Below are 18,271 nucleotides of genomic sequence, written 5' to 3' on the forward strand. Positions count from 1 at the left end.
CCGGTTTTCATGACGATCAAAGAGCTCTGGCGACAGGCATCTCACGGTCGGTCAACCGTGGGCACTACCAGACCGGCCAGACTTACTGTCCCAAGGGCCGTTTTTCCATCTGAATTCTACGGCCCTGAACCTACTGTGTGGCCATTGCGTCCTAGATCCTAGTGTCCTCAGGATTATCCCAAGGGGTCGTTGCCACCATGAGACAGGCTATGAAGCCCACGTCTGCTAAGATCTACCACGGAAGTGGAAGATTTTCTTTTAATGGTGCTCTGTACAAGGAGTGTCCCCCTGGCCATTGGCATTGCCTACTTTTCTTTCCTTCCTGCAATCTGGGTTGGAAAAGGGCTTGTCGCTCGGCTCCCTTAAAGGGCAAGTCTCGGCGCTATTGGTGTTTTTTCAGAAGCGTCTAGCACGACGTCCGCAGGTACGCACGTTCCTGCGGGGGGTCTGTCATATCGTCCCCCCGTACGAGCGGCCGTTAGATCCATGGGATCTGAACAGGGTACTAGTTGCTCTCCAGAAGCCGCCTTTCGAGTCTCTGACGGATGTTTCACTCTCTCGACTATCACAGAAAGTGGCCTTTCTGGTAGCGATCACGTCTCTTCGGAGAGTGTCTGAGCTAGCAGCGCTGTCATCCAAGGCTCCCTTCCTGGTGGTCCACCAGGACAAGGTAGTGCTGCGCCCCATTCAGGAGTTTCTCCCTAAGGTAGTATCCTCGTTTCATATTAATCAGGATATCTCCTTACCTTCCTTTTTGTCCTCATCCGGTTCACTGGTATGAAAAGGATTTACATTTGTTAGATCTGGTGAGAGCACTCAGAATCTACATTTCCCGCACGGCGCCCCTGCGCCGCTCTGATGCACTCTTTGTCCTTGTCGCTGGCCAGCGCAAGGGGTCGCAGGCTTCTAAAGCCACCCTGGCTCGATGGATCAAAGAACCAATTCTGGAAGCCTACCGTTCTGCGGGGCTTCCGGTTCCTTCAGGGCTGTAGGCCCATTCAACCAGAGCCGTGGGTGCGTCCTGGGCATTACGACACCAGGCTTCGGCTCAACAAGTGTGCCAGGCAGCTACCTGGTCGAGTTTGCACACTTTCACCAAACATTATCAGGTGCATACCTATGCTTCGGCGGACGCCAGCCTAGGTAGAAGAGTCCTGCAGGCGGCAGTGGCCTCCTCGTAGAGGAGGGCTGTCTTGCAGCTCTAACATGAGGTATTTTGTTACCCACCCAGGGACAGCTTTTGGACGTCCCAATCGTCTGGGTCTCCCAATAGAGCGCCGAAGAAGAAGGGAATTTTGTTACTTACCGTAAATTCCTTTTCTTCGGCGCTCCATTGGGAGACCCAGACGATTGGTGTATAGCTACTGCCTCCGGAGGCCACACAAAGCATTACACTAAAAAGTGTAAGGCCCCTCCCCTTCTGGCTATACACCCCCAGTGGGATCACTGGCTCACCAGTTTTCTGCTTTGTGCGAAGGAGGTCAGACATCCACGCATAGCTCCACTGTTTAGTCAGCAGTAGCTGCTGACTATATCGGATGGAAGAAAAGAGGGCCCATATAGGGCCCCCAGCATGCTCCCTTCTCACCCCGCTTGTGGTTTGTAAGGTTGAGGTACCTATTGCTGGTACGGCGGCTGGAGCCCACATGCTGTTTTCCTTCCCCATCCCCCTGAGGGGCTCTGAGGAAGTGGGATCTTACCGGCCCCAAAGCCCTGAGGCCGGGCTCCATCCACAGACCCATTGAACCTGCTGGATACGGAGCTGGGTACCGTTCAGGGACATGGCCCTGCACCATTCAGGTACTCTGTGTCCCCGTACACACAGGCACAGCACACTCCAGACTTGCTGGGTGTGCTAGTGCGCCGGGGACAGTAAAGGGTTACAGTCACTGCAGCCTAGCTGAGTGACTTTATGTATTGGGAACTACCGCGCCGGACGCTCCGGGAGCGGCGGCGCGGCTGGGACTTGTAGTGCGCCGGGGACTTAGCGCCGACCGCGCTTTTACGGCGGCGGCGCTTATAAATCCAGTCCCCGGCTTTTGCGGCCTAACTCCGCTTCGTTCCCGCCCCCACCCTGTCAATCAGGGTAGGGGAGAGACGCTGTACAATCAGCAGCGCCGAGGGCTGGAGCCTTATTTACATGCTCCAGCCCTCTCACTGGACACTGTGGGACGCCGGTTTCCCGCTCTGACTTGGGGGCACGCCCACGGCCCGCCCCTACCCACACGAGCTGGAGAAGGACGCCGGCAGCCATTCCTGCAGTCCGAGCTGAGAGATCGGACTCTGGGCAACCAGGCACAGGACTAGGGCGACCACACACCCGCTTATAGGCGGGCGGTAAGCGGCACCTGACGTGCTGACCCCACTAAATACCGCAGTTGTCCATTTGTATTTTATGCTTACACTGCATAGGTCGCTATTTTTGGCTATATGCCCTCTTAGATGGCGACACATCAGCAGCAGGAAAGCAGGGGTGCTAAGGCACAGGCTTTCTATGCTGCTTGTATTGCATGTACTGAAGTGTTCATGTGTATTTATGCTTGTATGCTATACACTGCACTGTACGGTCGCTAGTCTGGGCTATTTTCGCCTAGAATGACTAGACTACAGCAGCAGAAAAGCAAGGGTGCTGAGGCACAGGTTTTTTTCTATGCTGCTTGTATTGCAGGGGTTGCAGTGTTCATTTGTACTTATGCTTGTATGCTATACATTGCACTGTATGGTCGATATTCTGGGCTATATTCCCCTAGATGGCTAGTCTACAGCAGCAGAAAAGCAGGGGTGCCAAGGCACAGGCTTTCTATGCTGCTTGTATTGCATGTGCTGCAGTGTTCATTTGTACTTTATGCTTGTATGCTATACATTGCACTGTACGGTCGCCATTCTTGGCTCTATATCCTAGATGGCTAGCCGGCAGCAGCATATAAGCAACACAGGCTTTCGATGCTGTTTTTGCTGCATGTGATACTGTTCCACGGCACTGAACCCCATTGTGTGCAATGCTCCCCTGTAGCACTTGGTCAGCCGGGGTCTCTACTAGACGTGGCCAAAGGAACCACCTGTCAACCCTGTCCAAGGACAGGGATGGAGTTGCAATGGGATAGAGACTTGCAGTCCGGACAGGCCATGGGCAATCTGGATCATTGCTCCCTGGCCACCCTCATTTGGAATAAAATCGGTGCTCCGGGGGGGGGGTCCCAGGAGGCTCTCTGTATGATGAGGCAGACGTAGCTCATCAGGACTTTGATCCTGACACCGCTCTCAATCCGGATACACCGGATGGTGACGCCATAAGGAATGATCCTATAGCGTCCATCAATGGAATGTTGGATCTTTCTCCCTCAGCTCCCCCAGCGGAGGAGTCAGCTTCACAGCAGGAGAGAAGGGAATTTTGTTTACTTACCGTAAATTCCTTTTCTTCTAGCTCCAATTGGGAGACCCAGACAGTGGGTGTATAGCTACTGCCTCTGGAGGCCGCACAAAGAACTACACTTAAAAGTGTAAGGCCCCTCCCCTTCTGGCTATACACCCTCCCGTAGGAGTACGGATTCCTCAGTTTTAGTACCAAAGCAAGAAGGAGGAAAGCCAATAACAGTTTCAAAAACAAATTCAATCCGATAACAAGATCGGAGAACTTAAGAAACAACATGAACAACATGTGCACCCGAAAAACGAAACCCTAAGAACAAATAGGGCGGGTGCTGGGTCTCCCAATTGGAGCTAGAAGAAAAGGAATTTACGGTAAGTAAACAAAATTCCCTTCTTCTTTTTCGCTCCTAATTGGGAGACCCAGACAGTGGGACGGCCAAAAGCAGTCCCTGGGTGGGTAAAAAGATACCACATGAACGGGCTGTCAGACAGCCTCTTCCTACAGGTGGGCCACCGCCGCCTGAAGGACCTGTCTACCTAGGCTGGCATCTGCCGAAGCGTAGGTATGCACTTGATAGTGTTTGGTAAACGTGTGCAGACTCGACCAGGTAGCCGCCTGGCACACTTGCTGAGCCGTAGCCTGATGCCGCAATGCCCAGGACGCACCCACGGCTCTGGTAGAATGGGCCTTCAGTCCAGATGGAATCGGAAGCCCAGCAGAACGGTATGTGTGAAGAATTGGTTCCTTGATCCACCGCGCCAGGGTGGATTTGGAAGGTTGCGATCCCTTATGCTGACCAGCGACTAGGACAAAGAGCGCATCAGATCGGCGTAGAGACGCCGTGCGAGAAATGTAAATCCTGAGTGCTCTCACCAGGTCCAACAGATGTAAACCCTTTTCAAATTGGTGAACTGGATGCGGACACAAAGATGGCAAAGTGATATCCTGATTGAGATGAAAGGAAGAAACCACCTTGGGAGAAAACTCTGGAATTGGACGCAGTACTACCTTGTCTTGGTGAAACACCAGGAAGGGAGATTTGCAAGATAACGCCGCTAGCTCGGACACTCTTCGAAGAGACGTGACCGCCACAAGAAAAACTACCTTTTGTGAAAGCCGAGAAAGGGGAACCTCTTTCAAAGGCTCGAAAGGCGGCTTTTGGAGAGCAATGAGAACCTTGTTCAGATCCCAGGGTTCCAATGGCCGCTTGTAAGGAGGAACGATATGACAAACTCCTTGGAGAAACGTGCGTACTTTAGAAAGCCGTGCCAAGCGCTTCTGAAAGAATACGGATAGCGCGGAGACTTGACCCTTAAGCGAGCTAAGCGACAAACCTTTTTCCAACCCAGACTGCAGGAAGGAAAGAAAAATTGGCAATGCAAATGGCCAGGGAGAAAACCCTTGAGCCAAGCACCACGCTAAGAATATCTTCCACGTCCTGTGATAGATCTTAGCTGAGGATGGTTTCCTAGCCTGTCTCATTGTGGCAACAACTTCATGAGATAAACCTGAGGCCGCTAGGATCCAGGACTCAATGGCCACACAGTCAGGTTCAGGGCCGCAGAATTCAGATGGAAAAACGGCCCTTGAGACAGCAAATCTGGACGGTTTGGTAGTGTCCACGGTTGGCCTACCGTGAGATGCCACAGATCCGGGTACCACGACCTTCTTGGCCAATCTGGAGCGACGAGTATGGCTCGATGGCAGTCGGACTTGATTTTCCGGAGAACTCTGGGTAACAATGCTAGAGGTGGGAACACATAGGGGAGTCGGAATTGCGACCAATCCTGAACCAAGGCGTCTGCCGCCAGCGCTCGGTGATCGTGAGACCGTGCCATGAAAACTGGGACCTTGTTGTTGTGCCGTGACGCCATCAGATCGACGTCCGGCGTCCCCCAGCGGCAACAGATCTGCTGAAACACGTCCGGGTGAAGGGACCATTCTCCTGCGTCCATGCCCTGGCGACTGAGAAAGTCTGCTTCCCAGTTTTCCACGCCTGGGATGTGAACTGCGGATATGGTGGACGCTCTGCTTTCCACCCACGTCAAAATCCGCTGGACTTCTTGAAAAGCTTGGCGACTGCGTGTTCCCCCTTGGTGGTTGATGTACGCCACCGCCGTGGAATTGTCCGACTGAATCCGAATCTGCTTGCCTTCCAGCCATTGTTGGAAGGCTCGCAGGGCAAGATAGATTGCTCTGATTTCCAGAACATTGATCTGCAGGGTGGACTCTTCCTGAGTCCACGTCCCCTGAGCCCTGTGGTGGAGAAACACCGCTCCCCACCCTGATAGGCTCGCATCCGTCGTGACCACTGCCCAGGACGGGGGAAGGAACGACTTTCCCTGTGACAATGAGGTGGGGAGAAGCCACCAACGCAGAGAGTCCTTGGCAGTCTGAGAGAGGGAGACAGTCCTGTCGAGGGACGTCGATTTCCCATCCCATTGGCGTAGAATGTCCCATTGTAGAGGGCGCAGATGAAACTGCGCGAACGGGACTGCCTCCATTGCTGCTACCATCTTTCCTAGGAAATGCATGAGGCGCCTCAGTGAGTGCGACTGGCTCTGAAGGAGAGATTGCACTCCAGTCCGTAGCGAGCACTGCTTGTCCAGTGGAAGCCTCACTATCGCTGAGAGAGTATGAAACTCCATGCCAAGATAAGTCAGAGATTGGGTCGGGGTTAGATGAGACTTTGGAAAGTTGATAATCCACCCGAAACTCTGGAGAGTGTCTAGTGCCACCTTCAGACTGTGTTGGCATGCCTCTTGAGAGGGTGCCTTTATAAGCAGGTCGTCTAGATACGGGATGACCGAGTGACCCTGCGAGTGCAGAACAGCTACTACTGCTGCCATGACTTTGGTGAAGACCCGGGGGGCTGTTGCCAGACCGAAAGGTAACGCTACGAACTGTAGGTGTTCGTCGTGTATGACGAAGCGTAGGAAACGCTGATGCTCTGGTGCAATCGGCACGTGGAGATACGCATCTTTGATATCTATTGATGCTAGAAAATCTCCTTGAGACATTGAGGCTATGACGGAGCGTAGGGATTCCATCCGGAACCTCCTGACTTTTACGTGTCTGTTGAGCAACTTTAGATCCAGGACGGGTCGATACGATCCGTCCTTTTTTGGGACCACAAACAGATTGGAGTAAAAACCGTGACCTTGTTCCTGAAGAGGGACGGAGGTCACCACTCCTTCCGCCTTTAGAGCGGCCACCGCCTGCAACAGAGCATCGGCTCGGTCTGGTGGTGGAGAAGTTCTGAAGAAACGAGTTGGCGGACGAGAACTGAACTCTATCCTGTACCCGTGAGACAGAATATCCCTCACCCAACGGTCTTTGACGCGTGACAGCCAAATGTCGCCAAAGTGGGAAAGCCTCCCACCGACCGCGGGTGTGGGAATCGGGGACCGCAAGTCAGGAGGACGCCGTCTTGGCAACGGTTCCTCCGGCTGTCCTTTTTGGGCGTGACTGAGACCTCCAAGAATCTGAGCGTCTCTGGTCTTTTTGAGTCTTTTTTCCGGTGTCCCCTGACGAGGCGAATTGGGACCTGCCCGGTCCTCGAAAGGACCGATAACCAGACTGACCCTTCCTCTGTTGGGGTTTGTTTTGTCTGTGTTGCGGTAAGGATGAGTCCTTACCCTTGGAGTGTTTGATGATTTCATCCAAACGCTCTCCAAACAATCGGTCACGAGAAAAAGGCAAATTGGTTAAGCACTTCTTGGAATGAGAATCTGCTTTCCAATGTCTCAACCACAGGGCCCTACGCAAAACAACGGAGTTGGCTGACGCCACTGCCGTGCGGCTTGTAGCGTCAAGAACAGCATTAATCGCGTACGACGCGAATGCCGCCATTTGCGAGGTCAATGGTGCTACCTGCGGGGCAAATGCACGTGTGACTGAGTCGACTCGCGCAAGCCCGGCTGAGATAGCTTGGAGTGCCCATACGGCCGCAAAAGAAGGCGCTAATGACGCTCCAATCGCTTCATAGATGGATTTCAGCCAGAGCTCCATCTGCCTGTCAGTGGCATCTTTAAGTGCCGCTCCATCTTCAACTGCAACCAAGGATCTAGCTGCAAGCCTGGAAATTGGAGGATCCACCTTTGGACACTGGGTCCAGCCCTTGACCACCTCAGGGGGAAAAGGGTAGCGTGTATCTTTAAGCCGTTTAGGAAAACGCCTTTCAGGATAAGCGTGGGGTTTCTGGATTGCGTCTCTAAAGTCAGCGTGGTCCAGAAAAGTGCTTAATGTACGCTTAGGGAATCTGAAATGGATTCTCTCGTGCTGCGAAGCTGACTCCTCTACAAGAGGAGCTGGTGGGGAAATATTTAACATCTTATTGATGTTAAATATAAGATCATTAACTATGGCGTCACCATCTGGTGTATCTAGATTGAGAGCGGTCCCAGGATCAGAATCCTGATCAGTTACGTCCGCCTCATCACCCATAGATTCATCTCGCTGGGATCCTGACCATTGAGATGAATGTGAAGGCCCGTCATAGCGAGCCCGCTTAGGCTGCCCGGGGCCATCGTCCGAGTCAGAGTCTTCACCCTGAGGTGTATATGCCCGTCCCGGAGCTTGGAGCTGAGGGGGACCAGGGGGCAATGATTGCACAGTGTCCGTGGCCTGAAGTACAGGCCTAGCTCGCAATGTGTCAAGAATTTGTGACATAGTGAGAGACATTCTGTCAGCAAAAGCTGCAAACTCAGTTCCTGTCACCTGGACAGCATTCACAGGTGGTACACCCTGGGTCACGTCCAGCAGAGGTCCCGACTGTGCAGGCGCCGCAGGGGCCGAGCACTGCACACAATGGGGGTCCGTGGAGCCTGCCGGTAGAAAAGTCCCACATGCGGTGCAGGAAGCATATAATGTCTGTGCCTTGGCACCCTTGCGTTTTACGGACGACATGCTGCTGGCTCTCTGCAATGTGAGAGAGTCTATAGCCAAAGGGCGACCAGCGCTATGTAATACCAAGTACTTGTAGAAACAAAATACTAAGAATACTACTGGCACAAGAGGGGGTGAGCCCTGAGGGCTGCTTACCGCCCGCTGAATAGCGGGTAAGAGGCGCAGAATTCCTTGTCTGGGTCTCCCCGGCTCCCCTCTGCAGCTCAGCGTGTCAGCAGGAATGGCTGCCGGTGTCTGTGGAGAGGGGCGGTCCGTGGGAGTTCCCAAACAAAAGTGCGGGAAACAGTGTCCCTCTGTGCCTATTGTGAGGGCTGGAGTATGTAAAAACGACTCCAGCCCTCAGCGCTGATGCACTGACCAGCGTCCCGCCCCTCTCCTGACTGGCAGGTCTGGGGGCGGGAACGAACGGAAGCAGGCCGCAAAAGCCGGGGACTCGAGTTATCAGCGCGGCCGCCGTAAAAGCGCGGGCCGCGCTGAAGTCCCCGGCGCACCACAAGTGCCAGCCGCGCCGCAGTCCCAGCGGCCGGCGTGACCGTTCCCAGAAGTGGCCAGCGTCCCGCCCCTCTCCTGACTGGCAGGTCTGGGGGCGGGAACGAACGGAAGCAGGCCGCAAAAGCCGGGGACTCGAGTTATCAGCGCGGCCGCCGTAAAAGCGCGGGCCGCGCTGAAGTCCCCGGCGCACCACAAGTGCCAGCCGCGCCGCAGCCCCAGCGGCCGGCGCGACCGATTCCTAGAAGTGTGCCTGCTTCAGCGAAGCTGAATGAGGCCATGGCACAAGCGCCGTAGCGCTGATGTCCCCCGGCGCACTACAACACCCAGCATGCTGCGGTGTGAGCGCCAAATGCACGGGGACACAGAGTACCTTGAGGAAGCAGGGCCATGTCCCTGATGTACTCCGCTCCATCCAGCATCTTCTCCAGGGGCTGTAGATGGAGCACGGTCTCAGTGCCTGGAGACCAGTAAATCCCACTTCACCCAGAGCCCTGTAAAAAGGGATGGGGAAGGAATCAGCATGTGGGCTCCTGCCGCCGTACCCGCAATGGGTACCTCAACCTTACAAACACCTCCGACATACAGTGGGGTGAGAAGAGAGCATGCTGGGAGCCCTGTATGGGCCCTCTTTTCTTCCATCCGACATAGTCAGCAGCTGCTGCTGACTAAAAACAATGGAGCTATGCGTGCGTGTCTGACCTCCTGCGCACAAAGCTAAAACTGAGGAATCCGTACTCCTACGGGAGGGTGTATAGCCAGAAGGGGAGGGGCCTTACACTTTTAAGTGTAGTTCTTTGTGCGGCCTCCAGAGGCAGTAGCTATACACCCACTGTCTGGGTCTCCCAATTAGGAGCGAAAAAGAAAGTCCCATTTCAGTAGCTCAAACGTATATTGAGTATTTTTCTGGCCACGCTGACTTCAGAGAAGCAGTCCAGGAACACCACGCTTACCAGATAAGCGTTTTCTCCAAACGTATTAAGGATACACGTTATCCTTTTCCCCCTGACGTGGTCAAGCGCGGGACCCAGGGTCCAAAGGTGGATTCTCCAATCTCCAGGCTTGCGGCTAGAGCATAGTTGCAGTGGAGATGGGACTTCACTTAAAGATGCTAGACAGATGGACTCTGGTTGAAATCTGTCTATGAGGCTATCGGCGTGTCGGTTGCTCCGGCATTTACAGCCGTGTGGGCACCCTAAGCTTTTCAGCTGTTCTTGCACAGCTGGTCTTGAGCATATGTACATTTGTGCCGCAGGGGCGTCCGTAACCTCGCAATGTCTGCATTGCGACTTACCCTATTAATGCTGTCCTGGAAGGACAGTCGAGGTTTCGGTCCTTCCCAAGCTCGGGCAGGTCCCAATTGTCCTCGTCCAAAAGAGCTGAAAAGCCTCAGAGGGGCTCAGCTTCCGGGGGCTCAATCACGCCCAAGGAAGGCAGCCGGAGGAACCGCTACCAAGGCGGTCTCCTCATGACTCTCAGCTCTCTCATCTCTCCGCATCCGCGGTTGATGGCAGACTCGCTCGCCTTTGGCGACATTTAGCTGCCACAGGTCACAGACCGGTGGGTGAGGGACATTGTGCCCACGTGCACAGGACAGAGTTCTGTTCTCGTCCTCCGACTCGATTCTTCAGAACGTCCCCACCTCCCCACCGAGCCGATGCTCTTCTGCAGGCAGAAGGAGTGGTAATCCCTGTTCCTCTTCAGGAACAAGACACGGTTTTCCTCCAATCTGGTTGTGGTGCCAAAAAAGGACGGCTCTTTCCGTTCCGTTCTGGACCCAAAACTGCTCAACAAGCACGTGGAGGCCAGGCGGTTCCGGATGAAACCCTCCGCTCCGTCATTGCCTCAATGTCTCAAGGAAATTTCCTAGCATCAATAGACATCAAAGATGCTTATCTCCACGTGCCGATTGCTACAGAGCACCAACGTTTTCTACGTTTTGTGATAGGAGACGAACATCTCCAGTTCGTAGCTCTGCCATTTGGTCTGGCGACAGCCCCACGGGTGTTCACCAAGGTCATGGCGGCAGTGGTAGCAGTCTTGCACTCACAGGGACACTCTGTGATCCCTTACTTGGACGATCTACTTGTCAAGGCACCCTCTCAAGAGGCATGCCAACTCAGCCTGAATGTTGCGCTGGAGACTCTCCAGACGTTCGGGTGGATCATCAACTTCTCAAAGTCAAACCTGTCACCGACCCAATCACTAACGTATCTTGGCATGGAGTTTCATACCCTCTCAGCGCTAGTGAAGCTTCCGCTGGACAAGCAGCGGTCACTACAGACCGGGGTGCAGACTCTCCGTCACGGTCAGTCGCACTCCTTAAGACGCCTCATGCACTTCCTCGGGAAGATGGTGGCGGCAATGGAGGCGGTTCCGTTTGCGCAGTTTCATCTGCGTCCTCTTTATTGGGACATTCTCCGCCAATGGGACGGGAAGTCAACATCCCTGAACAGGAAAGTATCCCTTTCACAGACGGCCAAGGTCTCTCTGCAATGGTGGCCTCTTCCCACCTCATTATCACAGGGAAGATCCTTCCTACCACCGTCTTGGGCGGTAGTCACGACAGACGCGAGTCTGTCAGGGTGGGGAGCAGTGTTTCTCCACCACAGGGCTCAGGGTACGTGGACTCAGCAGGAGTCCACCCTTCAGATCAATGTTCTGGAAATCAGAGCAGTGTATCTTGCCCTACTAGCCTTCCAACAGTGGCTGGAAGGGAAGCAGATCCGAATTCAATCGGACAACTCCACAGCGGTGGCATACATCAATCACCAAGGTCGGCAAGCCTTCCAGGAAGTCCGGCGGATTATGATGTGGGCGGAAGCCACGGCCTCCACCATATCCGCAGTTCACATCCCCGGCGTAGAAAACTGGGAAGCAGACTTCCTCAGCCGCCAGGGCATGGACGCAGGGGAATGGTCCCTTCACCCGGACGTGTTTCAGGAAATCTGTAGCCGCTGGGGAAGGCCGGACGTCGACCTAATGGCGTCCAGGCACAACAACAAGGTCCCAACCTTCATAGCACGGTCCCGCGATCACAGAGCTCTGGCGGCAGACGCCTTAGTGCAAGATTGGTCGCAGTTCCGGCTCCCTTATGTGTTTCCACCTCTGGCACTCTTGCCCAGAGTGCTACGCAAGATCAGATCCGACTGCAGCCGCGTCATACTCGTCGCCCCAGACTGGCCAAGGAGGGCGTGGTATCCGGATCTGTGGCATCTCACGGTCGGCCAACCGTGGGCACTACCAGACCGACCAGACTTACTGTCCCAAGGGCCGTTTTTCCATCGGAATTCTGCGGCCCTGAACCTGACTGTGTGGCCATTGAGTCCTGGATCCTAGGGTCTTCAGGATTATCCCAAGGGGTCGTTGTCACCATGAGACAGGCTAGGAAGCCCACGTCCGCTAAGATCTACCACAGAACGTGGAGGATATTCTTATCCTGGTGCTCTGCTCAGGGAGTGTCTCCCTGGCCATTTGCATTGCCTACCTTTCTTTCTTTCCTGCAATCTGGGTTAGAAAAAGGTTTGTCGCTCGGCTCCCTTAAAGGGCAAGTCTCGGCGCTATCCGTCTTTTTTCAGAAGCGTCTAGCACGACTTCCTAAGGTGCGCACGTTCCTGCAGGGGGTTTGTCATATTGTACCCCCGTACAAGCGGCCGTTAGATCCATGGGATCTGAACAGGGTACTAGTTGCCCTCCAGAAGCCGCCCTTCGAGCCTCTGAGGGAGGTTTCACTTTCTAGACTATCACAGAAAGTGGCTTTTCTGGTAGCGATCACATCTCTTCGGAGAGTGTCTGAGCTAGCAGCGCTGTCTTCAAGGCTCCTTCCTGGTCTTCCACCAGGACAAGGTAGTGCTGCGCCCCATTCAGGAGTTTCTCCCGAAGGTGGTATCCTCTTTTCATCTTAATCAGGATATCTCTTTGCCTTCGTTTTGTCCTCATGCAGTTCATCGGTATGAGAAGGATTTACATTTGTTAGATCTGGTGAGAGCACTCAGAATCTACATTTCCCGCACGGCGCCCCTGCGCCGTTCGGATGCACTCTTTGTCCTTGTCGCTGGTCAGCGTAAAGGGTCGCAGGCTTCTAAGGCCACCCTGGCTCGATGGATCAAAGAACCAATTCTTGAAGCCTACCGTTCTGCTGGGCTTCCGGTTCCATCAGGGCTGAAGGCCCATTCTACCAGAGCCGTGGGTGCGTCCTGGGCATTGCGACACCAGGCTACGGCTCAACAGGTGTGCCAGGCAGCTACCTGGTCGAGTCTGCACACTTTCACCAAACATTATCAGGTGCATACCTATGCTTCGGCGGACGCCAGCCTAGGTAGAAGAGTCCTGCAGGCGGCAGTTGCCTCCCCGTAGGGGAGGGCTGTCTTCGCAGCTCTAACATGAGGTATTTCTTTACCCACCCAGGGACAGCTTTTGGACGTCCCAATCGTCTGGGTCTCCCAATGGAGCGCCAAAGAAGAAGGGAATTTTGTTACTTACCGTAAATTCCTTTTCTTCTAGCTCCTATTGGGAGACCCAGCACCCGCCCTGTTGTCCTTCGGGATTTTTGGGTTTTTTCGGGTACACATGTTGTTCATGTTGAACGGTTTTTCAGTTCTCCGATGTTACTCGGAGTGAATTTGTTTAACCAAGTTATTGGCTTTCCTCCTTCTTGCTTTTGCACTAAAACTGGTGAGCCAGTGATCCCACTGGGGGTGTATAGCCAGAAGGGGAGGGGCCTTACACTTTTTAGTGTAATGCTTTGTGTGGCCTCCGGAGGCAGTAGCTATACACCAATCGTCTGGGTCTCCCAATAGGAGCTAGAAGAAAAGGAATTTACGGTAAGTAACAAAATTCCCTTCTTCTTCTAGCTCTTATTGGGAGACCCAGCACCCGCCCTGTTGTCCTTCGGGATTTTTGGTTTGTTTGCGGGTACACATGTTGTTCATGTTGAACGGTTTTCAGTTCTCCGATGTTACTCGGAGTGAATTTGTTTAAACCAGTTATTGGCTTTCCTCCTTCTTGCTTTAGCACTAAAACTGAGCAGCCCGTGATCCCACGGGGGGTGTATAGCCAGAAGGGGAGGGGCCTTACACTTTTTAGTGTAATGCTTTGTGTGGCCTCCGGAGGCAGTAGCTATACACCCCAATCGTCTGGGTCTCCCAATAAGAGCTAGAAGAAAAGGAATTTACGGTAAGTAACAAAATTCCCTTCTTTCTTTCTATTTCAGCACATCTGTGTGATTAGTGAGGATGGAAAAGAGAAATACAAGGCATAGAAGATACTTGAAGCGTCAATCAGTTGTCAGCTCCTCAGGCTGGGATGGATTTCCTGACCTCATGCTCCTCAACATCATCCACATCACATATTAGACGCCTCACTGCATGAAAACAAGTATATCTTGTCTGTTCTTTCACCTTCAATATATACTGCTCATGGATGGGTCTCCATGCTATAGAGTGGGGTGTTCATAATCTTCAGAATATTTAGGATTTGCATTTCTTTCATTGATACGTAACACAGTTTCACTCAGGAGGTTGTAAGGAATAGTGCAAAAGGGGTATATCTGTCCATATCTTATAATCAGGCCGGTAAATTTCAGCAATGGAATTCACTATAGCAAATGTCACCCCCACCCCCCCCCTTTTTTTTTTTTCTGTACAGATGTCAAAACATCCTAAAATTAAAGTCTCATTTACACTGCTTGATTATCGTAAAGAAGTGTTCCTAGGAACTCTTGTTTCATGATTATCGCCCTGTCTAAACATAGTGCCAGTCATTCAAAGGATGAGCAAAACCTAGCTTGCCATGTGAAGTAATCTTTAAGCTTGTTTACAAGTCATCATTCTCGGCAGCACATGCAGCCGAGAACAGTGACAGTCTATGGGCACAAAAGGATTATCATTCTGTGCACATGGAGATGCAGTGTCACCTAGTCTTTAATTACTTTTCATGGAGTCATCGGAAATACACCATCAGATGGTCGGGGCCAAGAACATAATCGTACAGGTCTGCAAGAAAACTGTGTATATAGATTTTTTTTTGTGGGTAATGTCCATACTCATAGGTACTTTCCTTCCATGTAGCAAACTCGCTAATAACATAAATGACACTTTTTTTTTTTTTTTTTGATCCTTAACAAAATGGACAAGTTTATAAAACTAAACACATCATAGAAGATAAAAACCATCTGAGACCCCCCAACAATCAGAAGAACCCCAAGTCGCCTACGTTACTAATCTTCTGTGACCTCTGCTTCACTTATTGCCTATAGAGAGGTTTTCGAACACGCTCGTTCCATTTCCACTGATCACTTTAGATCCCCCATTCTTGGGATATAAGGTCATCTCTGTGGCAGACCTTCCAGCAATCGTGCATTTATCACCTATCCTATAGATTGGTAATAAATGTTTATTGGACAACCCCTTTTAATATGGTATATAACAATGGGTTTTTACATTTTTTTTTTTTTTTTATTAATTTGTAAGAAATTACTCTTAACGCCATTTCCAAATTACATATGAACAAACAATATGCAAGTTTTCTGACTGAGAAAGCTAAACTTGTCCCTGGTTTTTTTTTTTCTTTTTCCTTCTGTATATGGTATGAGTCTGTGTTATGTGGGTTACCCTATGAAAACAATTGCGTATTTGGATAAAATGTGTCAATTAGATTTGTGAATAGTACAAGCGGGCAGGTCTGGCTACTGAAAGCCCCAAGAACTTCCAAAATGTTTGGTATTAGAGGAATGCCCCCACTCAGGTCTCTGGAGAAGTGGCCGGACAGGCATAGCCATTTGTTCTCAATGTTACAAGGTTGGTTTTTTTTTGTTTTGGTTAAGTGTCCATCCACACAGGCCATATATATATATATAATATATGCTGGAGATTTTCCTCAGTGTACAGTTGTGCACTAAACTGTGCTGATATTCTTGTGAAAATGCCATTTACTTTGCATTGCAAATGCAGCATATAATGAAATCCTGCAGGTTTAGAATCCACACTATCTATTTTTCCTATCAACATGTCATTCTCAATACCGATATTGTAATACACTGGATTTCTCACTCGCATAAAGTCTCTCGTGTGGATGTACCCTTAGGCAAGATCCAATGATGCTGGGAAAACACAGATTTTCCACTGCGTCTGAGTGCAGAAAATCTGCTGCATGTTACAATGTGTAATTAAAAAAATCTCAGTAAATATGCAGCAAATGACATCTGCAGCGTAAAATTGCCAAGAGCTGTGGGTTTAAAGGGAATCTGTCAGGTCCAATATGCACCGAGAACCATGAGCAGTTCTGGGTGCATATTGCTAATCCCTGCCTAACCGTCCCTGTATACACTAGCCTAGATAGAGATCTATAGAAAAAGTATTTCTAAAGATCTTTTATCGTATGCTAATGAGCCAGGGCGTTTGTTCCCTGGTCAGTCGCCCCTCATTAGCATGTTAGTAAACCCATGTAGGCGTGCTATCATGCTAATGAATACGCAGCATCACAGGATGATATCTCCCCTCTCCGCTGCCATCGCGTCCGATGGGGGATTTCGGCTCAGTGCGCATGACGCCGGAGGTTCTGTCATATACACTATGAAGCCGGGTGTACGCGTCCTGGCTTCAAACTGAAGTAGTGACCCAAACTCCGGGGTCATGTGCACTGAGCCAAAATCCAGCAATGGCAGCAGAGAGGTGAGTGAGATCATCCTGTGACGTTGCGTATTTAGCATGTTAATACACCCCTGTGGGCGTGCTAACATGCTAATGGGGGCGACTGACCGGGGAACTAACACTCAGGGGACTAGGACTCTCGCTCATTAGCACATCATAAAGGATCTTTATAAATACTTTTTCGAAAGATCTCTTTATCTATGCTAGTGTATACAGGGACAGTTAGGCAGGGATTAGCAATATACACCCAGAACTGCTCATGGTGCTGGGTGCATATTGGACCTGACAGGTTCCTTTTAAGATTTGTAGCATGGCAATTTATGCTGCAAATGTAGGTCCAAATTTCACCCCTTGTAATGCAAGGGGTGAAATTTGCGGCTCCTCCGGACCATTTTCACTATAATATCTGCAGCAGTAAATACCACTGCCAGTATGGCAGTAAGTACGTTCTATAGAAATGTAACCCTACTCTTATAGGGAATCTGTCACCAGGTTTTTAACACCTAATCTGAAAGCAGCATAATGTAGGGACAGAGATCTTGATTACAGCAATGTGTCACTTTCTGGGCTGCTTAGTGTAGTTTTGATTAAAATTACTGATTAATCAACACTAGATTATCATTAGAGGACTACTTGGAGTGCTGCAGGTAGTCCAGCACATTCATGAGCTCTGCATAACTGCTAGATCTGTAGCAGATATTACAATGATTTTATCAAAATGACAGCAAACAGCTCAATAAGTGACACATCGCTGGAATCAGGGTCTCTGTCTCTACATTATGCTGCTCTCAGAGGGGGAGCAAAAACCTGGTGACAGATTCCCTTTAAGACCTGTCTAATTAGAATACCTTCAGTAAGTAGTGATACAGGAGTAAAGGACTGATGACTTATACCTGTATACTGTGTTCAAGTATAGGATTTATGATGCTAGACCTTAAGTAGACTTTTTTTTTTTTTTTTTTAAATGTAATTTATTTTTTTATATATATATATAAATAATTTTAGTTGTAATTTTCTGCTTATTAGAAAAACAGCAAATCCAGAAAGATCTTAGATTTGTGTATTTTGAAAACGACTCAAATGCGTTGTCAAAATGGTCCTCCAACTTAGTGCAAAAAATGTCTTCTCAGACTGTTGTAAAAGCCACGTGCTTTCTCTTTATTTTTACATATATTTAAAGAAAGTATTTATCTTTTGTCATGAGCAAGGTTGTGAATAAGCTGCTTGTAGGAAATGTTATCCTCATACAGACTGAATTAATTTTTTTTTAAATGATTTTGAAGAATTTTCAGTCTGATCACAAAGTAGATGTTTAATTCATTTTATGTAATCCTGCTGTCCATGACAAATAAAACCTGCAAAACCAGATTGTGTAAATCTTTTATTTTTTTTCATTGATTTGGAACATGAAGAAATTAAAATAAAAGACGCGTACCTATTAGACTGGCCAGTTGGAACTCTTAGGCTGCGTGCCCACGATCAGTGTTTGCAGCGGTTTGGACGTAGCATGCTTCAGCTGCTTCCAAAATGCTGCATTGTACAGTACAAGCACAGAGGATGTGATTTCTAGAAATCCCGTACCCACTGTGCTTGTTTTTTCCGCAGCAAACACTGACCTGCAGTGCGACTTTAAAGACCGCAGCATGTCAATTGTTTGCTGTGGTTTCGCATACATCCTCCGTAGGGAGAACACAAGCGAGAGACCGCAGCACCCCAAAACTTGATCATGGGTACAAGTAGCTGCAGTCACCAGCGGAGGAGACGCGCGGCCCCACAGGTCAGGACCTGCTGCGTCCAGAACACGGGGAGTCTTGATCCTGGGCACATACCCTTAGGCTAAGACCCCAGTTTGCGT

The 18,271-nt window shown here is 50.6% G+C and overlaps 1 protein-coding gene across 2 annotated transcripts in view; it reads left to right on the forward strand.

The window, feature by feature from the left end:
• The window catches only part of HPRT1 (hypoxanthine phosphoribosyltransferase 1), a 93,323-nt gene that overhangs the window by 54,620 nt on the left and 20,432 nt on the right, over positions 1–18,271 (forward strand). The window contains exon 9 of one of the 2 annotated variants that reach the window (XM_075323733.1): positions 13,980–15,202. The exons of the other annotated variant lie outside the window; for it this stretch is intronic. Within the exon in view, the coding sequence (XP_075179848.1) occupies positions 13,980–14,027 (48 nt within the window). The 3' untranslated portion in view covers positions 14,028–15,202. Of the gene's footprint in view, positions 1–13,979; positions 15,203–18,271 lie in introns of those variants that run through there. 2 annotated transcript variants of the gene reach the window in all.

The sequence above is a fragment of the Anomaloglossus baeobatrachus genome, chromosome 9 (genome assembly GCF_048569485.1).
Source record: "Anomaloglossus baeobatrachus isolate aAnoBae1 chromosome 9, aAnoBae1.hap1, whole genome shotgun sequence".
Classification (NCBI taxonomy): Eukaryota; Metazoa; Chordata; class Amphibia; order Anura; family Aromobatidae; genus Anomaloglossus; species Anomaloglossus baeobatrachus.